Source organism: Onychomys torridus, chromosome 19, assembly GCF_903995425.1.
Source record: "Onychomys torridus chromosome 19, mOncTor1.1, whole genome shotgun sequence".
NCBI lineage: Eukaryota > Metazoa > Chordata > Mammalia > Rodentia > Cricetidae > Onychomys > Onychomys torridus.
Window position 1 is genome coordinate 8,866,413 of NC_050461.1, and position 25,982 is coordinate 8,892,394.

The 25,982-nt window shown below is 44.8% G+C and overlaps 1 protein-coding gene across 4 annotated transcripts in view; it reads left to right on the plus strand.

Moving 5' to 3' along the window:
* The window catches only part of Afg1l (AFG1 like ATPase), a 166,300-nt gene extending 144,414 nt beyond the window's left edge, over positions 1-21,886 (plus strand). For all 4 annotated transcript variants that reach the window (XM_036169287.1, XM_036169289.1, XM_036169288.1 and 1 more), the window contains 3 exons: positions 15,259-15,399; positions 18,537-18,650; positions 20,918-21,886. In XM_036169287.1, coding sequence (XP_036025180.1) covers positions 15,259-15,399; positions 18,537-18,650; positions 20,918-21,043 — 381 coding nt within the window. In that variant the 3' untranslated portion in view covers positions 21,044-21,886. The remainder of the gene's footprint in view (positions 1-15,258; positions 15,400-18,536; positions 18,651-20,917) is intronic.
* Positions 21,887-25,982: the final 4,096 nt, after the last annotated feature.

Below are 25,982 nucleotides of genomic sequence, written 5' to 3' on the forward strand. Positions count from 1 at the left end.
TGGATGGAGCCCTCGCTTCCCGCCACTTGGGTCCCAGAAACTGGACTGGGGTTGCTAGGTTTGGTGGTAGGTGCCCTGAACCTTTAAACTATCTCACCAGGTTAGACGGAGTTTTCAAAGTAGCCACGTTCTATATATATGTTCAAAGGTATAAAGGAAAATATACTAGTAGTAGTGAGTAAAAAATAGGAAATTTTAGAAGAGAAGTTGGAAATATAAAAAAGAAACAAATGAAAATCTTGAGGTTAAAAACTCTGGAACCTGGCACAGAGATGCCTCAGAGGTCTCAAGAGCAAGCACTGCTCTCACTTAGGACCCAGGCACCCACTCCAGGAGCTCCCAACCACCAACTCCAACCTCAGGGGATCTGGTTCACAAGAGCACCTATGCTCCCATGCACACATTCCCATGCACACACTCCCATGCATACACTCCCATGCACACACTCCTACACTCCCATGCACACACTCCTACACTCCCATGCACACACTCCTACAGTCCCATGCACACACTCCCATGCATACACTCCCATGTATACACTCCCATGCACATACTCCAAACCCACTCCCACTCTTGCTCATACACATAACTTTAAAAAAATTAGCCATAACAATATTCTAGATCTAGGGCCTTGCGCAGTGCTCAGAAGATAAAGTTTCTTGCCATGTATGAAGATAAGAATTCAGATTCTAACTCCATTACCTGTGTAAGAGCTAGCTATCCATACTAGCTGAGTCAGAGAGCTCCAGGCACATCCAGAGACTCCTACCTCAGTAAACAAAGTAGAAAGCAACTGATGAAGACACCTAGCATCAACCTCTGACCTCCATATATGTGCATGTACACATAGATGTGTGTGTGCTCCCGAAGATGTGTGCTCACACAGATGCGCGCGCGCGTGCGCGCGCACGCGCACAAACACACACACACACACACACACACACACACACACACACACACACAAATTCTAGACCTCAAACTTTAGAAAATATGTGCTTAATATCCAGTTTAAAGTGACAGGAAAATGACTGATGGGTCAGTGTGATGACACAGGCCCACTTTCCCGCAGGCACACAACAGAGGTAGAAGGATCCTGTGATCTACATAGTGGTCTGTGGTCTGTATGAGTTATAGTTAGCCAGGGCTACACACTGCCTCACTAGACTCGGTCTCAAAAACAACAGCAAAATGAAAAGAAAATAAAATTATGTAGTCTTGAAATCTGGAAAGGATGCAGAGAGTCGAGCTCAGGAAGCTGAGTTTGATGCTGAGAACTCACCTGGAAAATCTAGGCTTGGTGGCCAGTGACTGTGATCTCAGCAGGAAGGAGGCGGAGACAGGCAGATCTCTGGGGCTTGCTGCCTATTCAGTCCAGAGCCCCAGTCATAGAGTACTGCTGTCCATGTTCTGGGTGGGTTTTCCTACCGCAGTTAACCTAATCTGGAAAACCAGAGCTGCAGAGGCAAAGCAGCGACCTCCGAGTTAGCGTCTGAGTCACCTCTCTCCATCCAGAAAAAATGCTTCGTGTTAAGATGGGGTAGGCTAAGGCTGTCCAGGGTTTTTTGAATGTTTTCATAAAATTTGGGCTGCAGATAATTCAAGGTTGTCTTCTTGGCAAGAGGACAGAGTGAATAATTCTATCCACAGTGTTATTCATGGTTTGAAGGGTTTGGCCTTTTGTATTCTCGGCGGCATGGAGAGGCATTCAGCCTTGCTCAGATGAGTCGCCGTCTTTACCCAGTAGTCTTGTCATGTGGAAAGCAGAATGGGAGGGAGAATAATAACTCTCTGATGTCCACCTCATCTCCAGTTCTGATTGCACTTTTCAGATATCTAAGCCCAAGAGGGTTCAGTTTGTCCCCAGTGGGCCCTCTCAGAGGAAGCCAAACAACAACAGCAAAATCCAAACCGTCTAGCCAACAAACAAAACTCAGGTAGCTGGACCTCTGCACCCACGTGGCTTTGCCGTGTGCAGACTGTTAGTGTCCTGGAGTTTAAAATAAGTTCATTATCTAAAGCCTTTCCCTGCCTTACACACACACACACACACACACACACACACACACACACACCCCCTGCTGAATGTCCCTGACCTTGCCTCTAACCCGATTCCCAAAGAGGAGCAGCAGAGCTCACCCACAGTTCATACACATGTGCAAACCACTGCCAGTGGGGCCAGAACCTGACCTGGCATCCTGTCAGGAGTCTTCCAAATCTCTGAAAAGATCCCACAGCAGACACATTTACAGTGTGCGCCTCCATTTCCCAGACACAGCAAATGCTGCCCTCTGCTGAGAGATGCTTAGGAGGCTCTGTTATGTAAGTGGCCAAGTGCAGGTACTGACTTGTTTGAGCAGGGCTATGCGGTTCTTTACCTCTCTCCTGTGGATGTCTAGCTAACACATTACACTCAAAAATAAAACGGGAAGAATGGGAACACTTCACTGTGGGCTTCACACATTTATCATCCCTGTAGTCTTTACAGTCAGATACCATCGTCCTCCGTGTGAGACATTCCTAAAATTGGTTAGCCAGCTATAAAATAGTGGGAAAGGGGGAAGGGTTGATATAGCCTTCTTTTATTAGATGAGTTTGTGAAGTAATTCTAGTGCCACGTGGGCTGTTTGTCTCCCTCTTGCCAGTCATTTTTCCCAGTATCTGCTCAGTTGCTAATCTCCAGATTCGGATTCTCCAGAAAACGAGCTGCTTATGAGGCTGAGAGTTCCTTATTGTTTTAAAGAGGTAACTCCAGGCGTTTAACAGCTGAGGGTCATGTTAAGCTGCCTTTAGACCACAGCCCTTAAGGAGACTAGACTGGAGATGTTGCTCAGTGCTAGAGAACTTGTGAAGGGTCTCAATCATCAACTGATGCCCAGCCCATCAATAAAACTAAAACATAATTGCACTAGTCAGTGAGGCCTGGGGTGAAACTTGGAGGTGGAACGTGTTTAGTGTATTCCAGGCCCGTCACCACGCCCTACTCTCTCCTGACACCACCCAAACCCCACATACCAGGGAAGCAATTGTAGGAGCAATCACATACATAGATGGTATGTCTTAGAAAAGACAAGACAAAAAGACTTGTCATCTGTGTTCCTGGATGTGGGGAACACAGATAAAAACGCAGAGCGGAGTGCACTGGCCAACTCACTTGACTTGTCTCGAACCTGATTTGCCAAAGGTGTTGGCCTGAAGAACAAGGGAGCCATGAGGAACAGAATCTAGTGATCCAAAGTGTTCTGGTGGCTTCCAATAAAATGAGAGAGAACACGTCAGCTCACAAACGTCAAGACTGAGAGAGCCAGCAGGAAAGCGTGGGAGCCGCACTGCCCATCGGGTAGCCTCCAGGACATGTTTAGCCAGCACCGCTGAAGGCCCTTATGCCCCAGCCTTACAACCTGAAGAGGCAGCCTTGTTTTTCATGGACTCTAGACTGCCTCCTCACTGTGCCTCACCCTGCAGCTGAAAACTCAAGCTTCATAAACACCCAGGCAGAACGTTCTTGCTCTAGAAGTGTTTGAGTGCCCGAGTCTCTGAGCCCCCTAGACCATTCACCATTTTCACTCTGTTGTATGGATGAACCCGGCTTATTGTTTCCAAAGACGGGGGGGGGGGACTCTCAACCCCCTCTAAATTTTAGGTGTGTGTGAGGCACCCGGGTGCCCCACATCCTGGCCAGCCAACCGTCTAAGGAACTGTAGTCTGTTTGTTTGATCGAGGTTGTTCCGATGGCACACACCGTATCACTGCTTTTGCCATCTTTATGTGTTGTCTTGGGTTGTATGGTGCTTATATAAGCAGTGAGAACTGCTAGTTACTGTGTCTAGTGATCATGCTTTCCTATTTCTTCATATTCCTCTGTTAAAAGATGATTTTATTTATGTGAGTGTGCCCCGCGTGTGTAGCTGTCCATGGACAGAAGAGGGTGTCAGATGCCCTGGAGCTGGAGTAACAGGTGGTTGCCAGTCTCCTCATCTGAGCACTGACGGATGAGCTCCGGTCTGAGAAGAGCTCTCCTGCCGAGTCCCTGCTCAGCTCCTTCCAATGCTGCCCCCAACCAGCGCTGCATTACATGTAGTCAATGCTTTTCTGCCAACCACTGGCACGTCCTACACACACACACACACACACACACACACACACACACACACACACACACCAGCTAACCTGGACTAAATCAAGCACACTTGTCTGTCACATGGGGGGCTCTTGGAGCTGACTGATGTGCCTTGTGATCTGAGGAGGTTGTCAGTTCCACGTTCTCCAGAAATTAGGCTCCTGCAGAAATTGGAGAGTTCCTTATTGCACAAGGCTAGTTGGGGTGGGAGGAGGGAGCAGAGGGGTGAGTGGGGAGAGAGGTGTACCATCACTTTTTGTCTGGTCATTGATTCTTCACACTAGCTGTTAAAAAGGACTTCCCCGGAGTACTGTGTCAAGCACATATAGGGCATAGATAGGGCAGACATGGGCAGAACTTGCCTCTTGACTTTGAAATTCATCAAGGAGGGTTAGTTCTTTGATGTGGCTGGTTATCTGGATATTTTTCTAGACAGGAACAATTAATATCCACTTATTCGATGGTGTGCATTCTCCACTATTGTCTCAAACTCTTTGTTTCTGTGGAAACCTGATGGAAAACACCTTTGGGTAGTTCATGAGAGTTGGTAGAAGGTCCTAGCAGTATTGGTATATGGCGAAGATTCCCAGCTGGCTCTTACGGGCTTCATATTCCTGAGATTTCTCAAATCTGACTCTTGGGGAAATACTTACTCGGCTAATACATTACACGCTCTGTTTTCTAATTACAAACTTGGAATCTGACAGCTATAAGTTGTTTAATGTCAACTCACAAGGTATTTTTGGTTTGTTTTGAGAAGGGCACACTCACCCTAACTCCCATCAAGCATTTGTTCCTGGGGTACTTCTGTAACTGAGGTACAGCCATTTCTGTGTAAACAAAGCAAGATGCCACGCACACTTATTTAATGAGATGCTCTCAGGGTACCACTGCAAGGGATTTTTAAAGAAAAGGCTACATAGATGAAGAATGACTCTTAGGCTGGTATAATCTAGACAGAGCCTGAAATGATAATCATCCCACTTGAGCTAAAATAATGGTGCAGAGCAAGCTTTGTAAGTAAGAACGAGGAGAAAGAAACTTGAGCTGGCAGCCCCTTGGCGGCTGCTGAAGTGGGAGCTGCTCACTGTAGGGCAGAGGGCAGCCTGGGGGCAGGGCAGTTCACGCTGGCAGCAGCGTGGAGAAAATCCTCACTCCTGGCACCAGGGTCGAAACCAAAGCAGACAGCTGTGCCGTTTCTCACACAGGAGAAGGAAGAGAGCGAGCAAGCTCTTTATTCCTCAAAGTTTGTCAGAGAAACTGCTACGTATAATGCAGCTGTATACTCCTGGTAATTAAGGAAAACAGACGCTCTTTGCAAACTCATTATAGATTTAAAGTTCCTTAAGTTTCCATCAGGTTTCCACAGAAACAAAGAGTTTGAGACAATAGTGGAGAATGCACACCATCGAATAAGTGGATTTTAATTGTTCCTGTCTAGAAAATTATCCAGATAACCAGCCACATCAAAGACTATTAAACTTTTTAATTGCTCAGGTAGAAAGACGGAGAATGTCATCATTATCTATCAGAAGAATCGCTGTAGATAATGCTACTTGAATAACATACTCAAGGATACTAGTAACTGAAGTGCCATTTAGTACTCAGAAGTAATCATGTGCTTTAATTATTCATAGGGCACAATGCACGAATCCACAATACCAATTATGGTTTCAGAAAGTATCATATGCTGTGGCTCACTTATACAGGAGGGTGAGCTAATGCAAAATAAAAGCACAAGTATTTGCAGTTGCCATGGTGTCCTGTGTGTGCAAGTTAGTTATACGTTACTGTGGCCAAAGATCAATGTGATTTACAAAGTTCTTATAGGATTTAATATTATACCTCATTCAAGTTGTAATTGATTTTCTAGAAGTCATATATATATATATATATATATATATGTTTTTTGTTTTTTTAAGATAGGGTCTCACTTAACCCAGGCTGGCCTCAAACCTATTTATTAAAGGATGACCTTGAACTCCTGACCCTCTTGCCTCTACTGCCAAATGCCAAGATTGCTGACCTGTGCCACCGTGCACAGCTGGAAAGAAGCCTTGCTGACAGTGATTGTGTTTACAACTTACCTGTAGTGCAAGACTTTGTTCCTTTGTGCTAGGGGCTGAGGCAGCTAAGACAGAACTGACCCTCGGAGCCTCCCAGTATCGTACAGCGATACAATAAGGGAGGCCATGGCAAACTGGAGAAGATTTGTAACCTCGCCAGGTTTTCAGTCAGTCACACACTACTGAATGTCAGTGTGGGCTCTGAAAAATGCATGGGCTGAATCTATTGTCCCTGAGCTCCAAACCTGCATGGTATATCACTGCTGAATACCAAAGACGGTTGAAACACAGCAGTAAGTATGTGTGTAGGAATTTTTCAGTTCCTTTATAGTTTGATGGACCCCCATTGCGTATGTCCAGCCATTGATCAAAAACATGGTGTGGTGTGTATTGTATTTGCATCAGTGCTGGGTATTTTACACTGATTTCACATAATATTAGGTAATTTGAAGGGGACTAAATAGCTGAGAATTTCTTTTATTTAGAACTAGTAAAGATTTTGGCCGGTGAGGCAGGTTAGCCGGTAAAGGCACATATGGAAGCCAGAAACCTGAGTCCGATCCCTCAGACCCACATAAGGAGGGCACCAACTCCACAAGTTGTCTTCTGACCTCCATATGCATACTCAGACACATCATGTGTTCACACACACACACATGCACACATGCACACAATGTTAAAATTACAAACAGAATTAGTAAAGACATTTAGCATTGCTTAACATTATTCTGTTTTACTCTCATTTGTCATAATGTATTTTATTTCTTTCCCTTTTGTAAAATAGATTTTTTTTAAATGAAACTCTTTGAAAATAAGTCTTAATCCATTAGCAGGCAGCAATTGATCCCTTCTCCCTGATGTCTTCCTTCCTGTTTACATATTTTGAGCAAAACAGACATCTTAACACAATTATAGACTTCCATTGTCCTTTTTTCACTCAGCTTTGTATCATGTGTGTGTCCCTATCATAAACTATGTCTCATGAGCGCCAGCATTGACGGCCACAGCCGTGTCCATGTGTCTGCTTTTTCCCACTAGATGTCAAGGTGCGTTTGCTCACACAGCTCTGAGCATCCCCTTAGCCTCTTCTTGGACTTCAGTCACCTTGTTGTGGGGTTTTCCAGATGTGCAGTGACTGGGTCCAGTTTACCCGTGCAGGGCTGGCTCTTCACTGGCTCTGACACCTTGTTTTCTGGAACAAGCGGTTGCACTTACTCCTTAGTGGCATGGGTGGCTGCTTACACGCTTGCCTGCATGGAGCAATGTGTCAGCCTTGCTTTGACTTTCTTTGGCTACTAAGGACCTACAGTGTGTATGGACCTTGCTCACTTATCTAGTGCCACTTATACTTTATGTAGACTTTTTGTTCTGTGAATTGTTGGTTCAAATCCCCCATCCATATTTCTGTCGGAGTGCTCTGAAGAGTTTACGTGTATTCCAGGCATTTCTAATCTCCCCTGATGCCCTATTCGTGCCCTTTTGTTCTTTCTTTAGACACTCCGCTATTAGTCAGCCATTGCCAAGGCTTGCTGCATTCTATCAGATGCAACGTAGTTTTCTAACTTTTTTCCACTCGACTCCCATGTGTAGTTATTTCTGGGAAAAAAAAATTATACTATGGAATAAAACTCCAAAGACAATACAGAAGTAAATGGCACCAAGTAAATCTCAGGATATATATTTATACATCCTTACTAGTGATGTGGAACTAGAAAATCTAGATCATATTTTCTAATGTGCTGAACTTAAGGACTATGAGAACATAGAATTCTGTAGTCACTCTCTCTAATGAGTAGAATGTGCCCTTTAGCTAATGTCACAACAAATCACCCCAAAACTCAGTGGATGAAAACAGTGAGCATTTCTCTCTGCTCGCTGGCTTCCCAGTCAGCTGCGATGTTCTTTTGGTCTCTGCTGGGCTAGCTCTGGCTCCTGCAGTTCTGCTCACTTGAGTTGGACTCTGTGTTTGGGGACCTGCCAGCTTTGTGCTGGTCCAGGGTGCTTCCTCATCAAGACAGTTAGTCCCCTTTCTGTGTCCTCTGCTTCTGCAGCAGTTGACCTAGGTGTATTAAAACGTTAGGTGTTGAGACCTACGCCTAGAACGTGAAACTGTCTTAGGCCTCTTTCTAATGGCCGTGGATTACAAAGTATACCCAGGTTGAAGAGTGGGCGGATCCCTCCACTTCCTGTCTTGATAGCTGGGTAATCACAGTCCAAAGCAGGTACAGACAAGAGTGCAAGCACACCTGGAGCCATTTCCATGCTCACACCACCCCTCAGAGGCCTCCTCCTTTCTCCAAACACGTGTCCGATGTTTTCAGTTATAATTTTCCGGAGGACTTTTTAATTAATACATGTGAATGCTTCCAAACATTTTTAAATGCTGAATGCAAGAAAACAAGTGATTGGGGCTGGAGAGATGGCTCAGTGGTTAAGAGCACTGGCACTCTCCCAGAGGACCTGATTCAATTCCCAGCGGCCACGGAGCAGCTCACAATTGTCTATAACTCCAGTTCCAGGGGGTCCAGAGTTCCCCACACAGACGTACATGCAGACAAAACACCCATGCACATAAAATAAAAAAATAAAGAAAGAAGAAAACAAGGGTTAAGTGGCAGCATTGTCCGCACAGAGCCTAGTCTCACTGGTGGTTGTTGTACCTCAAATATGACACCGTTTGTGTGGCCCACGGCACTGTGTCAAGTGACCTAACAGCATCGGCATGTGGGTCAATGGGAACATCGGATTTCTGTATGTTATGTAATGAAAAGATTGAGGTGGCCAGGCATGGCGGTGCATGTCGTTAATCACAGCACCCAGGAGGCAGAAGCAGATGGATCTCTGTGAATTGGAGGCCAGCCTGATTGACAGAGCAAATTCCAAGCCACTAGAGCTACACAGTGAGATTGTGTGTGTGTGTGTGTGTGTGTGTGTGTGTGTGTGTGTGTGTGTGTGTGAGAGAGAGAGAGAGAGAGAGAGAGAGAGAGAAATGACTATTTAGGAACAAAGGGAGTGGGAGGGGGGAAATGGGGTGAATATATTCATAATATATTGCATACATGTAATGCAGTAACCAAATGAAGAACTCAGTAGAAATAGGGCTGGCAAGATGGCCCAGCGGAAGAGGAAGAGGCCTCGGCTGCCTGACTGAGGAACTGAGTTCAGACCGGGACCCCACGTGGCGCTGGGCTGTGAGGAATGACTGTGAGCCTGGGGAGCCTCTGCTGTACCAGTTGATATAACTAACTCAAGTCATACTTCACCTCATACCAATTCCCTTCCCTTCTGTCAAACTGTAAAGAAAAAAATGTGTTTACTTATACTTTTCTTTCTTTAATTTAAAATAAAATAGTTTTAATTAGCATTGGAAATCTAAGAAACACTGGGTTTGAGAGCTTTTAAGAAACAGAACTTTTTTTTTTTTTTCATTTCTAAGAACTCAAACATGACATCACCAATAGAACGAGGTGTGTCCTGTCTCGGGACAGCTACTGTACCCAGGACTGGACGTTTGAGCGCAGAAAGCTGGTCAACTCTTGGCTTTGACCATGACTTTAAAAACAAGAAAGAATGAGGTCATCTCTTAAATAAAACAGTGAAAAGCCTTCACTATGGATATAGAACTTGCTTATTTGGGGGCTGGAGAGATGGCTCAGAGGTTAAGAACACTGTTCTTCCAGAGGTCCTGAGTTCAATTCCCAGCAACCGCATGGTGGCTCACTGCCATCTGTAATGAGATCTGGCGCCCTCTTCTGGCCTGCAGGTGTACATGCAGACAGAACACTGTATACATGATAAATATTTAAAAAAAAGAACTTGCTTATTTCATAATTATGCTAGAAAGATGACTGCGAAAATGATCTATTTATATAAGTAATAATTTAGAAATTCCATTTTATTGTTTTCCTATTCTAAGGTGAAATAATGCATTTAATAATTTGGGAGTTGGGATATACTTAATTTTTTTAATGTCATTTAAAAAAGTTTTACATCTATTGATTAAGAAAACAAAGGGAAGGAAAAAAGAAAACAAAAACAAATACAATATGACATAGATGAGAGAGACGTGAATGCTCATAAAAACTGTCTCTACTTTTTAAGGAAAGTATGATTTGCTATTAAAAGTCATACAGGTTCATGGGAACTGGGGATAAAAATAGTAACAAAGACACGAAATTGATATTTCACTCTCCCACTCAAAGATCGTCACTTTTAACATTTTGATCTTTATCTTTCTAGATGTTACCTATTACGTGTGTGCTAGGACCCACAGCAAAGACTTGCTTTAGAAACAGAGAAATGAGGGCCAAGACATCGTGTGTGTGTGTGTGTGTGTGTGTGTGTGTGTGTGTGTGTGTGTGTGGTTACTTTTGCTCTCCCGGTGGGGTCGCACTTCATCAATACATCTCCTTACTGATTTATTTTATAAATGTTGCATTCCCTGCATCCTTCGTACTGAGTGAGGGCTGGCATAGTGTGGGTCTGTTCCTCCCCGCACCGTGTGTTGCTAGTGATTTTAAGGAAGAAAGGAGGACAGGGCCTGGTACAGAAGCTGGTTGTCATCTATGTATGACTTCACTGTGGAGATTATGTGGAGGAGGAGCTGGATGAGCAGCGTCTCTTCTTGGAGGACAGTCTGGGTCAGCGCAGCGTTTGCTCACTGGGGCTCTGACCTCAGGATCTAAGGAAAGGGTGACTGCGTTGTCTGCCACTGGGTGATAGCTGAACACTGAATGAACACCTAAGCAGTGCCCTAAGTGCCCTTTCGGTGACTCTGTCAGTGGCCAGCGTTTCCCGAGCACTCACTGTGCAGTCAAGAGGTTGACTCAGCAGGACAAGCCCGCTAGATGGACGCTCCTTCACAGATGAGGAAACTAAGCTTCGGAGAGAGCTGCTCAAGGTCACCTGACTACAAGTAACAGCCAGCATCTCCAAACCCTCAACTGTCCTGTAGATGAAACTTACCACTTCTTAATAATAAGCACCCATGTAGCACCCCAGATTCAGCCCTGAATTTTTCCGTGAGTGCTGCTTTGTAGGCATTTAAACAACAAAGCCACTATGAAAATTATTTACCAATTGAAAACTTACTTTGTTTTCTTTTTTGTTTTTGAGATAGGGTCTCTTTATGTAGCACTGGCTATCCTGGAACTCGATCTGTAGACCAGGCTGACCTTGAACTCACAGAGATCCACCTGTCTCTGCCTCCCGAGTGCTGGAATTAAAGGGATGTGCCACCACACCTGGCCAATTTTCATATTTTTAAATCTTCCTTGAGGCAGAGTCTCCAGTATCCCAGGCTGACCTCAAGCTCACTTTGTAACCCTGGATGACCTTGACTTGGTCTTGATGTACTTCATGGGTGCTTATTAATTAGAAGTGAGACCCGGGTGTTATGATAGTGTGAGAGAGAGGCCCTGGCGAGAAAGAGCCAAGGTGCCCCATGGCAGACAAGACAGAGACATCATGCAGTGAAGAGTTTTATTTGGTGGGGGGAAGAGAGAGAGGAAAAGAGATGGAAAGAGAGAGACAGAGTCAGGGGAGGTTCAGACTACCTCATGGCGAGAGAGGGAAGAGAATGAATGAAGGGGAGCAGTCCTTGCTTAAAGGGAAGGAACATAGGGTAACGTCAGGATGCTAGTCAGGCCAGAGCATTATCTGTTTATTGGCCAGGATTCCAAGAAGTGGATCTGAATGCTAACACCAGGGGTACACTGTGCCTGGTTTTATGCAGTGCTGGGATTGGAAGTAAATTTGTTGCAACTCTGTGGGTTTGGTCCCAGATTTCAGCACCAAAATGTGAGTTTTGCAACTCTGGGAAGAAGTACCCTGACCACTTGGGAGTCAGGTGATGGCTGGAGCTGTGTGTGATGAGACAGCAGCCCTGGAGGGCGAGGTAGCTGCTTAGAACAGCTGACAGCTGGAGGACGAGGGATCCTGGATGGAGAGCCTCTTAGGGCAGCTCTGCCCTGGAGGGGAAGTTATTCTGACTGTTCCGGAGAGTCAGGCCTGGAACTGCTTCAGCAGGGAGGGGTATCCTGACTGTTGGGGGAGAGTCAGGCTATCCCTGGTATGGTGGGGATGGTCTCCCCACAGGATGTAGCAATCCTGCCCCTCTCCTGGAGAGCCTCTACAGCTGAGCTTTGCTCAGGCCCCTCTTGACGGGGCTTCCTGGCAGAGCTCTGCTTCTTTGGCCTAAGATGTTGTTTTCTTTTGCTTCACTCTGCAGAAGGGAACCCCTGCAGAAATGTAGCCATCTCCTCCGGCTCTGGAGCAAATCTCTGCAAAGTGTTACTTTTTTTAGCTCTCTCTTGCTCCGTCCACTGAGGGATGTCTCAGTAAGAATCTTCTGTTAGCCAGTGAAAGAAGATCTTCACACTCAAAACTCTTTTGACAAAGAGATTTATTTGAAAAGGAGGGATCCTGAGGTAGCTGCCTCTACCAGGGTGGAGAGAACAGCCCATAACTGACCAGGCAGGGTGGTTTAGATAGGATGTTTTGCGGGGAGAGGGATCGCAGAATCAACCAGTGATTGGTTAGTTTTTTTTTTCTGCCCAGGGATTGGTCAGTTTTGTGGGCTAAGGACAGAGATGGCCCTGATTTCAGAGACAAACTGTGTTTCTTTCGCTGGCCTTTCTTGGCTTTTTGACACTACTTCTAAGGCCAGGGCACATTTCTTTCACTGACTCGGATTCTAGGGGCCAAGAGTGTTATTTTGGGACTAGTTTCAGAGTCAGGGCCTTGGTTTCCTTGGTTCTGGGTTTAGGGATAAAGTTTCTCTGGCTCAGGTCTCAAACCAGGCTGTGTTTCCCTGATTCTGGGCCCTATGGCCAGAGTGCTGCTGTCCTGCTCTGTGATTGGTTGGTTTCACAAGTCAGTTGGCCAGGGGCAGAGTTGGCTCTGATCTCACTGAGCCAAACTGTGTTTCTTTCTGCTCTGATCTGAGCAGTCTTTCCCTAGTTCTGGCCAGGGTGGGTTTCTCTAGCCAGCCCCTTTTCCCTACAGGGATGGAACTCAGGGCTTTTGTATGAGCTCCACCCCAGCCCAGAAGTTCCCACTTTGTATTTTAAATCGACGTTATTGGAGCTTTGGAAAAGTCTTCACTAATTAGTGAATTTCATTTTTCTTTCTGATGTTTCTGAAGAAAAAATTAAATCTTGCTCTCTCTCTCTCTCTCTGTGGGGTTTTAATGTAGTGAAATTAACAGAACACTGATGTTACCGTGGGGCAGGTCAGTGGGTTCGTTGTGCAGCTCAGCTCTGTCCTCTTGAGGGTTTTCATCACCCCGGGCTGCAAGCATTAAAGGGCAACATCACATTCCCCCAGTGATCGTGGTTTGTAAAGGAAAGAGATCCTACATTTTGCTTTATTTGCTTTATGCAAGTGAGCACATAATTGTTTTCCTGCTGTGAGGGAGGGGGATACTAGCTAATATAATGGCAAATGCGGAACCTACTGACAAAGGTGTGTAATTTGTGAAACAGCTGAGTGGGCACAATTCTGATTTCCAGTGGCCCTTGGTACTCCCATGCACCTCTGGTAATGCTTTCCCTAGGCATGTGTTTGCATTGATAAAAATCACATCCACTCACAAAGTGCCTGCTTAATTATAAGAACCACATACCAAGCGTGAGGTTTTACATTTTCTTTTTACAGATGCTTTCTGATTTACAGATGAGACAGTTCTAACTGATTTCAAAACAGTAGCATAGCTTTGGAGCAGTAGGGCTGTGAGGCCCATTCTCTCTTACACTAAGACACTCTTTGGCCTTTTCCTGTACCTTCTGGGCACTGGTTTCTCTGAGTGGCAATTCCATGGCCTCCCAAGGTCCTTGCTGTGACTCCAATGTTAGACAAATGTTCAAGGTTTCCTGTCTGAGTTAGGGTTTCTATTGCTGCAACGAAACACCATGACCAAAAAGCAAATTGGGAAGGGTTTTTTGGGCTTCCACCTTCACATCATGGTTCATCACAGAAGGAAGTCAGGACAGGAGCTCAAACAGGGCAGGATCCCGGAAGCAGGAGCTGATGCACAGGCTATGAAGGGGAGCTGCTTACTGACTTCTTCCCCATGGCTTGCTCAGTCTACCTTCTTGTAGTACCCAGGACCAGCAGCCCAGGGATGGCACCACCCACAATGGGCTGGGCCCTCACTCATTGATCACTAGTTGAGAAAATGCCTTACAGCTGGATCTGAAGGAGACGTTTCCTCAGCTGAGGCTCCTTCCTCTGATGACCCTAGCTTGTGTCGAGTTGACACACAAAACCAGCCGGTACACTTTCCTGTGGTTTGGGATGCAGGCAGGGGTGGAACAAGTTAATTAGTTCCCGTTGGGAATGACATTTGTCTACACACTCAGCTGACTTGGCCTTAGCCAAATCACTTGAGCTCAAACTAGTAATCATGAAAATGGCCCAGCCAGGCAGAGGGATACACACCCACACTCTGAAGGCTGAGGCAGCAGGAGCTCTGTGGGTCCCAAGGCAGCCTGAGCTAGATCGTGAGTTCCCAGCCAGCCTAGGCTCCATAGACTCTTTTCTCAAAAGCAACAACAAAAATGGTTTAGACTCTGAGGCATGCCCCAGCCGCTGTTCTACGTGTGTTTTCACCCATAATTCTGTGAGGTGGAAATGAATGATGGTTTTCCACATGGGATAGCTAAGGAACAGAAAGACCATATAATGCGCCTCAAGTGCCCAGTTAATAAGCAGTCTTCAAAGCAGGCACAGTTAGCTCTTCTCGGCAGGAGGGGCCCTTGAGAGAGTATTGGGTTAAAGCAGATGCTCCCCCACTCAAAGCCTGGAATCTCTCCATGGCTGAACAGTGTGTGGCTCAGCCAGGGTTAGGAGAAAGCCTGGAGATGGAGACTCCAACCAGGGAAGGTTGAGGATCGGCAGGAGTCGCTCCCAGCCGTTAGTTATGTGCACGCCTGCGTCCTCACCCTGCTCTCAAACACTGAGCGCTATCAGGGTCCAGTTACCCTAGAGTCACCATCTAAATCACCCCATGACAAGTTTTCAAGTGCAATGAGTCCAGAGAAAACCACAACTCCCCTTTCTTTGTTTGAATTACAGCCACTTGGAGCAAGTGATTATTTGGAATTATCAAAGAACTTTGATACAGTGTTTGTTCGGAACATTCCGCAGTTTTCGCTGGCAAAGCGGACTGAAGCCCGACGATTCATAACTCTCATCGACAACTTCTATGACCACAAGGTAAGGATGGACTCCATCTCTGCAGGACCATGAAGTCAGATGACCTGGGTCAGAATCCTGGCTGTACAGATTCCTTTACTGCTGTGCCTCAGTTTCCCCATCTGTAAATAGGGGCTAACAGTATCTAGCCCCAAATGGTTGTTGTGAGGACCCCACAGGTTGGTTCATGTAGAATACTTAGAACAATACTTGGCCCAAGCTGAATGCTGTGTACTTTCTATTAAAGATAGCAGCAGCTAGCGTCAGGCCCCATTGAAAGTCACTCTGACGCTACGTAACGTCCCATCATCCTCCAAGTAGGACTGTGTGTCCCGGACGGAGTGCTCAGTGCACATGTGTTATCTGAATGCTTGGCTGGACTGAGAAAGATGATTGGCCTTGGCCTTGTTGACATGTTCCCATGGCCCTCCCCCCCCCCACCCAGGAACCAACTAGCAAGAGGCATCACGCTGCTCTGTCTTTAATCCCTGTGTTTTATCAGGCAGCGCAGAGCCCTTGCCTGCCCACAAAAGGCAATATAGCCTAGTAGTTAAAGGTCAGACCCTGGCACCAGGCTGTCCTGAAGACTGGCTCAGCCTCTGAGCATCGGCCGCCTTCTCTATAAGGGTAATAATACTTGTGTGATTTTGTGAGGATGAAAGGATTATATAAAGTACTAAGAACCTAGTGTGACAAGCAGTGTGCCTACAATCTAGGCACAGTCTCATAGTGTATACCTCTAAAAAGAAGACACCCACAGTAAAGATAGGGTAAGCATTTCTTGTAAACTACTGGAGACTTCCTTCGCTCATCTTTGCACAGAATTAGAGCAATAATTTTAAAGCTGAGGGACCTTTGTAGGGAAGGAGGCATGGAAGAGAAGACGGGAGAGTTTAATGTTTCATTTACTCTTTCGTTCAATGACCTCTGTGACCCTGAGCAAGGTGTGGGCTGAAAGTCAAGGGCAGTTGAGATGCTGTGGTGGCCATCATGGAGCCTGCAGCCCAGGGTCTGAGCAGCATGAATCTCATGTCTGTAGAAATCATGTTCAGTTACCAGTTCAGGACACAGAGAGGACTGTGAACCTTGAGGTCCAGGGATAGTTGAGAGAAGCCCAGGGAAGTCCTTTGGGGTCTAGTTGTATCAGAACCAACAGGGCCACTTAAAATCCAGATTCCAGAGCCACCTAATCCCCACCCTAACAAATGAGGACCAGGCACGGGGCCAGAAGCCCATGTTCCCGTGTTCCCAAGGTGCTTCTTATAATGTTCAGGGGATGGAGGGTTGATTCCAGCACAGGGCAAGAGGGGCGGCCTGGGATGGGAGGGGGGTTGCTAAGCATGAAAGGCAGCCTGTGGGCTCTGGTGAGGTGGCCCAGGAAAGCCTGCTGAGGGCATGCAACAAAGGCCACATGAGCAGGGGCTCAGGAGAAGCAGGCACTGATGTCAGGGAGCTGAGGCTCCAGGCTCATCGATGTGAGGCGCTGCCCTGTCCTCAAGGCAGGCCAACACCCACCAAGTGCAGCCTAAGAGGCTGGAGAGTTTTCACAAGGCAAAGGCTTCTCCAGGAATATAGTGGAAATGGCATTGGAATAGAGGGTAAAGGCTCAGATTGTTTATGTTTCTGCTGGAAACACCTTCAAGACAATCTGTTCCCCGTTCCTCAGCCTGTCACTCAGCCTCTCTACCTTTTCACTTACTTAAATGAGTAAAAGCTTTACCTGGCAGTGTGCTGGAGTATTCAAACTACCCCGACATTTATTCTAACTAAACCACACATTTAGATTTTACTCTCTTTTAAAGTATAGTCAAAATTATCTTATTTCAGAAATTGAGAGCATTAAGCAGACATTATTCTAGAATGTATTCACGAAGACTTGTGAAATAAGACATTGCTATCTGAGTAATGGAAAAAGTGTCATTTGTGATTGAAAGAATTTATTAAAATAAAATGGGAATACTAGTCCCTAGAGTCAACATGTTTTAAAGTTATCGATATATTTGCTTGAATGATGATTTTTGAAAGGCTGACAGCAAATCCAGGTTCTTTAAACATCCAGGGGGTATGTTTTGGAGCTGGGCATGTGTATACGCCTATAACCTGGTTTGAGGGAGGAAAAGGTAGGAATGTAGTGAATTGGAGAACAGCCTGAACGACATCACAAGATCTGCCTGGAAAAACAAAATGAAGTGGAGAAGTCTGACTTGTTTCTGAACGAGTAGACATACGATATGTAGAAGATGCCAACTGCTTTCAAGCTATGGCCATGTCTTCAGACTCACTGGATCCTGAGATAATGAAGGGACAGTGATGTAAAGCTCTGCGAAGCATGCCCTGGCAGACCACTAACAGAAAAAAGGTCTGCAGGGGCTAGAGAGATGGCTCCATGGTCAAGAGGGCATGCTGGTCTTCCAGAGAACCCAAACTCATGTTGGGCACTTACAGCTGCCTCCAACTCCGGCTCCAGAGGAAATGACACCCTCTTCTGAACTCTGCAGGCAACCATGCACCCACACACAGACATACATAACTGAAACTAAATCTTAGGAAGAGAAAAGGCTTTGGGCAGATCTTCCTGGAACTGTCATGACCCCAAAGCCTCCACCTCTTAGTAGTCTTGCCTAGAAATGTTTCAAGGTAAGTTTTGGAGGGTTGATGACATCCAAACCATAGCAGCAAAGGCAAGAGCCCTGGAGTAAGACCCAGGATCCAGCTGAGACTGCCCCAGGCCTGGCTTCCCTGTGTAAAGCCTGCTGTCTGTGTCACAACATGGTCTAAGATGTGCAGAAATGTACTGAAAAGTGTATGTGTTTTTCAAACCATCACTTAACTGCAAACTACTAGGAGATAGCACAGACATTTTAAAAGGAAAGACCCAAGCTCCTTATGTGACAAAAAAATAAAAAATAAATGGTTTTTATCTTTTTATTTTGGTTTGGTTTTTTGAGACAGGGTTTCTCTGTGTAGCTTTGTGCCTTTCCTGGAACTCACTCTGTAGATCAGGCTGGCCTTGAACTCACAGAGATCTGCCTGCCTCTGCCTCCTGAGTGCTGGGGTTAAAGGCGTGCGCCACCACCCAGCCAGGATTTTATTTTGTGAGAGATTTTTCTTTCAACTTGAGTGTGGAGTCCCACCCTGTGTTCCTTTTCCTGGTTCAGGTGCGGATAATTTGCTGTGCATCAGCTCCTATCGCAAGCTTATTTTTGCATCAACATCATGACAGTGAGTTAGAGCAAAGCAGAATACTGATGGACGATTTGGGGCTGAGCCAGGTAGGTGATATTAACATAATTTCATTTTACAGTTTGATAGTTTGAGGTTTGATCCTTGCTACATTTTGCAGAAGGGACCATTGAGTTGATGCTTTCCAGCCAACTTCATTGCCATGTCGGCACATTTAGAGCCTGGTCTTAGAGGCCCTGTTGAGTGTGAAAACCAATGCTTCATTTTCACATGGCGAAACAGAGTCCTGTAGAGTACCTAGCAAGTCCCAGCTTAAGAAAAGAAATCCTTGCATTTTTCCCAGGCTCTCCATTAAGCAAATGTTTGCAGAGCTCAGTGTCAGGCTCAGGGACTTGATAGGAAACCCACTGATGTGGTCTGGGTTTTTCTGGAGTTTGGACTCTAGATTCATCCCAGGCCAAGCGAGGGAACTGCATTCCCTTCGTCTATGAGAACATTATAGGGTATATTGATCAACTAACTATCAACCACTGGCCTATTAGTCAAAAATTCAACTGAGGCTGAAGAGATGGCTCAGCAGTTAAGAACACTGACTGCTCTTTCAGAGGATCTAGGTTCGATTCCCAGCACCCACACGGCAGTTTACAATTGTCTGTAACTCTAGTTCTAGGTGATCTAATGCCCTCTTCTGGCATCCATGGGTACTGCATGTACATAGTGCATAAACATACTTGTAGGCAAGGCACCAATATACGTAAAATAAAAAAAAAAAAAAATTAAGTCTCAAAAAATAAATTTCAGTTGTCAGCACTGCCCCCAAGAATGGGATCACATTCATCTAGGCCCAACAGTAAATTCTTGTTGACTTGAATAGACATTATTCATCCTAAGAGTTTGAGAGAAAAGGGCCAATAATGCTTTAAAAAGATCAGCTTTGAAAACTTGATTGCACTGTATGCCCCAATCTCCAGGCCACTGTCATGAAATACTGTAACATGCATGGCTTATCAACCACGAAGCTGTTTCTCCCAGTCTGGAGTCAGAGCTCAAGTTGTTTTCCCATTAAACCTCACAAGATGGAAAGAAGGAGAGAGCTCCCTGGCTGTCTTTTGTGAAAACACCAGTTCTGTTCTTGGGGACCCCACTCTCAAGACCTTATTAACCCCTTAAAGCCCTGTTACCTAATGCCACTCTTTTGGGGGTTAAAGTTTCACCATGGATAGTTTGGAAGGACACAAACATTCAGATCATGGTAGTGTAGGGCATAGCTGCTTAAACCCCCACGTGGGAGCCACAGTCAATGCACCCGAGGAGCTAGTCAGTCAAATTAGTTTCTCATCATAGGCTTTTAAATTTTCTGTATGGGTCAGGTTTCAGACTTGAGGCCCATCATGGAGAGATCAGGGAATGTGACCTCAGGGTCCTAAAGTCACGGTGACTTAGTGGGGAAGATGGACTTCTGGAAGATGGGCTTAGGGGAACTGAACTTGTCTTTGTAAGAACATAAGAGCAAACCCCCAAGGAGAGAAAGAAAAATCCTTATTACCATAATCCCATGTTGGTGTCCCCAACGTCAGGGTGTTGATTGGCTTCACAGTGGGAGTGGTCTCCAATATACCCTTCAGCAAGGAGACCAATATCCCAGTAGCCAAGGACCAAAAACCGCTCTAGTCTTTGCAAAGTTGGATTTCAGGCAGGCTTTCCAGAGCCAGGACCCACAGGATATTTCAGTCATTCAGTCTACAAAAGGCTCTTTGGAGATCTGTCCCCTGGGGCTTCCTAACCCACTAGAACTTCTGGGTTTTCTTTTTTGGGTTGTTAAGACAGGTATTGCTTTAAACTTGCAATCTTCCTGTCTTAGCCTATGGAGTTCTGGGATTATAGGCTAAGTGACTATGCCTAGCAAAACTATCGTTTTTGCCATTAGCTACTTTTGGGGAGAGATTTCTTCCCAGCATGTTCCTTTTAGAGTTTGCAGAGAACTTCTATTCTGATCCAAATCTTTTTGGTTTCTCTGTTTCAGCTTTGATCTGATATTTTTCTTTTCTTTTTCCTTCCTGATTCTGTTGATTACCTATTAGTTTAGATCAGTTAACACTTTAGTTCCCATTTAAGAGATGGTATATGAAAAAAAGATGGAAAAGGGGTTGGGGATTTAGCTCAGTGGTAGAGCGCTTGCCTAGCAAGCACAAGGCCCTGGGTTCGATCCTCAGCTTTAAAAAAAAAAAAAAAAAAAGATGGAAAAATATATTATCTAAATAGATAAGCCTGAAGGTTTTTTCAACCTGGGTTTGGTCCACAAGCCTTCCTTTGGAGTAGCTGGTTTTCAATGGGGCTTGTGTTTGTCTGCTCTCAGGACTCGGCAGGGCTCTCCATGTTCACTGGAGAGGAGGAAATCTTCGCTTTTCAGCGCACGATTTCCCGGCTTACAGAGATGCAAACTGAGCAGTACTGGATGGAAGGGGACAGAAGCAAGAAGTAATGTCACTTTCACAGGAATGAAAACAGGCGACTGGTGAAGGCTGTGAGACTGGATGAAATCATCTCATCACCCACCATGCACTTTGTCCCCCAGACTCGTCATCTGGGGCAGTGGACGAGCACACTGAAGTCTCGTCTTTGTAGACCCATGTTTTGCCCATTTATTTGGACTTATTTCTACATCATACAATGAAATCATCACTCCTGAAGAGTACTATAAAATCTGACTTGTTAACACCTGAACATGTTAGAGCCTTGAATATATGAACACACAGCAAATGCAGGATGCCTGGGCACCTCTAAGCTTTGGCTACACAGTAGTCACACCTTAGAAATACATTGCCTATAAGAAGCAGGTGGAATCCTACTTTTCAGTTTAAAACAAAGAGAGCTTTCCAGAAACTGAAGGGAAAAGCATTTTATGTTGGCCTTTGTATTCCTGCTTGTTGGTTGGTTATGAATTGCAATCACCCACAGGCCTGTGGTTTCCTCAGTGCTGGAAAGAGGCTGTGTTCTAACCCCTACATCCAGGTTGGCAGGCAAGCCCTGGGCCATGTGAGGACATGGATCACAAAACCAATAGGTAAGGAGCGGGCGGGAAATTCCAACTAACAGGCAGGTCTCCCCAAGGAGGGCAGGTACCCGGAATGTGACTGGAGGAGGCAGAGCCATGGCCACAGCAGCAGCGGAGTGAACGCCATCACCAAGGTGGTGCCCTGCTCTGTTCACCCACAGCTGCTCTCACTGCAGAGTTCACAGCCCACCCTCGATCCCGAGTTGGACCTCATAGGAGACAGGGGAGAACACTTGACAGATCTGTAAATAAAGGCTGATTTCTCCTTCACTGAGTTTGTGTGAGTCATTTACGTGAAACTTGTCTTTGCTAAATATTACCACAAAAGGGGATTTGGGTTGTGGTTATTCAAGGGCTGGAGAGCTGGCTCAGCAGTTAAGAATGCTTGCTGATCTCTCCAAGGGCCAGAGTGCAGTTCCTAACATCCATGTGAGATAGCTCTAAACCACCTGTAACTCTAACCTCAAGGGATCTGAGGCCCTCTTCCAGCCTCCAGGGCTCCTGCATGCCCAGCCCATAAACCCACATAGACATCTTCCAGCCCCAGGGGCACCTCCATGTTCATGCCCATGTACCCACATAGACATTGTCCAGCCCCCAGGGGTACCCACATGCTCTGCCCATGTACCCACATAGACATTGTCCAGCCCCCAGGGGTACCCACATGCTCTGCTCATATACCCACATAGACATCTTCCAGTCTCCAGGGGCACCCACATGCTCAGTCCATATACCCATATAAGCAAACATGCATACACATGAATTAAAAAAAAAAAAAAGTTGTATTTTTAAATCCTGGGCCAGTGAGATGGCTCAGCAGACAAAAGGGCTTGCTGCACAACTCTGACATGAGTTCAATCCCTGGGACCCACAGTTGAAGGAGAAAACCAGGTTCTCAATGTTGTCCTCTGCCCTCTGTCCTCTGCCTGTAGTCAACACACACACACATGCACATAATAAATAAAGTCCTTTTTAAAAAGGCCTTCTTAATCCCTCTTCAGAAAAGAAAAACTATGAAACCCCCAAATGATATGAAAGTCAACAATTTGGGAGACTAGTCAATCATATGCCTATCAATATAAATAGTTTCTTTCAGGCTATTTGTCATCTAATAATCTGTCCACATCTTTCTGTTTTGGATATTAACTCTTTGATGTCAAGCAGATAGATGAGTGGGGTACCCAAGCATGGAAAAAAAAAAGTTTTAATTAGGGCTTCTGAAAGTTAAATGTGGTGTAACACTGTATGCATGTACATACAGATTGGGGGATGGATGGATGGATGGATGGATGGATGGATGGATGGATGGGTGAGTGAGTGGATGGGTGAGTGGATGGATGAGTGGATTTTTGTGGTTCTGGCTACCACACACAGGGCCTTCCCCAATGCTAGGTAAGTGCTTTACCACTGAGGTACTCAGGCACACCCCAGTCCTAAAACTTACCTTTTGCTTTGCATATTTTTTTTTAGCTTTAATAAAAAGACAATGTAGATGAATAGACAGATGGACAGAGGACTGACAAAAAAAGGAACTGTCCCTGAGTGTGTGGTATTGGTGGCACAGTGCCCATCTCCAGCTCTTCATTCCAGGTCAGGGTTTGGACCCTGAAAGCTTGTTGGAGGTTCCAGTGAGAAAGCACAATACTATGTGCACATGACAGCAAAGTGGGCCCCTGCTGGACAAGGTTGTCTTCAACAATGCAAACCTTCAGGAAGGACACGTGGATTGAAGAAGAAAAGGCGGATGTTATGGAATATTCCTTTACACTGTGTGAAGATGTGCCACTGTGATTGCTTTAATAAAAGCTGAATGGCCAATAGCTAGACAGGATTTCCAGGCACAGAGGATGCTGGGAAGAAGGGTGGAGACACCAGGAGACTTGGAAGAAGCAGCATGGACAGTACAGAGTAAAAGTAACTGAGTCATGTAAAAGAATGTAGATTAAAAGATATGGGTTAATTTAAGTTACAAGCACTAGTTAGAAACAAGCCTGATCTATTGGCCAAGCTTTTATAATTAAAAATAAGTCTCTGTGTCATTACTGGGAAGCTGATGGTCCTGATGAGAAATCTGCCTACATATGGCATCCAAAATATATCCACATAAGGCCTGAGAAATCTAAAAAAATGTTTGGAACACAGAATTGAACACTGGTGAGGCTTCCTACAGAGACTGTCTGGGGGCTGGAGCACCAGCACCGTGCTCTAAACTGAGCCATACTAGAAGCTGACATGGCAGTTTAAGATTTGTCTCACATCATCAGAAAACGCTGCAGATGCTTAGTAAAGCCAGATCCAGACACAGAAAACAGTGTTTAAAAATGTGCTTAAGTGCTAAAGAAAGAAAAGAAAATGGGTATAGACAGTCATAGAAAAAAATAGTTTAAAAACAATAAAGTCTTTAAAAAGAAAAGAAAATATTTTTTAAAAAGCCACATGAAGATGGGAAATACACGAGGCATCTGGATCCTGTATGGTGTTTTGTTGACTTTGAATTTTTGAATGCTAGTGAACAGACAACAGCTGCTGAGAGACATGGGATTGTAGAAAGGACTGCTGAATTAAATGACCCTATATACTTTAGGAATGCCTTAACTTTAAAATGGAAGTCAGAAAATGTATTACTTTGGGGAAGAGGTTATGCTTTTGTTTCCCTAGAAAACAAAGGGCTGTGGATTTGTCCAAGGGTGGAAAGGATCAGGTTTGATTGGGGAAGACCCCCTGAAAATCCTGGCTACAGATATAAGGAAATAAACCTTAAAAAACAAAAAAAAAAAAAAAAAAAAACCTACAAGACAGGTGATACATATTTTACCTGCTTAAGCATAAAACAAAAAATCATATTTGGCTGGCTCATGTACAATACACAGTCCACACTTGTATTAATGCATATATGTATGTTAACTTTGAAAGTTTGTGTGTATTTAGAACAAGAGGACCAGACACCAATGAAATGGGTGGCCCAGCTAATCCAGCCTCTGAGAGCGCCTCTGTTGAAGTTTCCTCAAAGTTTTACATCCAGAACAACTTCAAGGCTGCTGGCTGAGATGGTCCAGCCTCACAGACTACTCCAGCCAGACTTCAGATAAGCCCTGCACTTTCCCATCACATGGAGACTAGATAACAGCTAGCTCTCCCAGGACTTGACTATTATCTTAATTTTCTCAGGGTCTCCTAAAGATGTCGCCCAGACAACAGGAAGCAGTCTAGAGAACACAGAGCCCACATTCTCAAGAGGTGGAGTGAGTGGTTTTTGATCATCTGGTGGGTTATGGATGTTTGTCATCATTTAGGGGGTTGGTTACAAGTTGTTATCAGTCATGGTCAGGAAAAGGCTAAATAAAGGTGATTAGATTCAAGGATCTCTTTCTGAAGGGAAAAAAGGAGGTTGTAATATAGAAATGATGTGATAAAAGGGTAGATAGTTGAGTCTACTTTTAAACAACCACTAGTCTCAAATATTTTACATTGGTATGGATTTTTGTATATTGAAAAGAATGTAAGTTTATTTTTGTTATACTGTATATGTTTCTGTTCTTGTTTAAGATATTGCACCTATGCAGCTCACTTAAAAATGTAAAGTTTTAGTCTTTGGAAGCTATTTAGGATAATAAAGAAATAGAGGTTAACAGTAGTCATCTATAACAATCAAACTTAGAGTCATTTTAGGTAGGTTTTCAAGGTCATTCGGAGGTATATTTTAGATATATAGGTGATCTTCAAACACTTCAAAGACCTACAGAATATGGCATTTAAAGTCTTATATTTTGGTTGTGAGCCTAGCCTTTGTTGGCTGAGCCACCTCTCTAGCCTGCATTTAAAGTCTTAATAACATAAGGCTTTTCATGACACTGAGACATGTCTGCTCCTGGTAACACCAGTCCACTTCATAAGAGGATGATGGGCATTGAATAACCTCCTTATAGTTTGCTTTCTTTATGGAAAAAGTTTAAGGAAACTTTAAGGAAAAATGCTTTACAGAAAATTCTGCCAGATATTCTAGACCTACAGGCCAAAGATGGATGCCTCAACATTGCAGAGGAACCTTGGGGTGACTGTCCAGACAGCCAAATGTCTCAGTCATTTCTATAGTTTTGGAAGTTGCTTTCTCTGCGCTCCGTGTTTGCTCAAGTAATAGTTTATCCTTCTTGGATCTCTGTTGGAGATTGAAGACTAGATAGTTATAGTTTTACAGTTTTTCTTGTTACCAAATTCAGAAAAGAAACTTACATAGGAGATATGACGGTTAAGAAACACAAAAGCTTAAGTTATTTGTCTCAAAAGATGTTTTAAGTTCTAAAAAGATATTTTTAGGATGGCAATACAAGTTATGACAAAAAGAGTGGTTTAGATATAAAACTTTGGA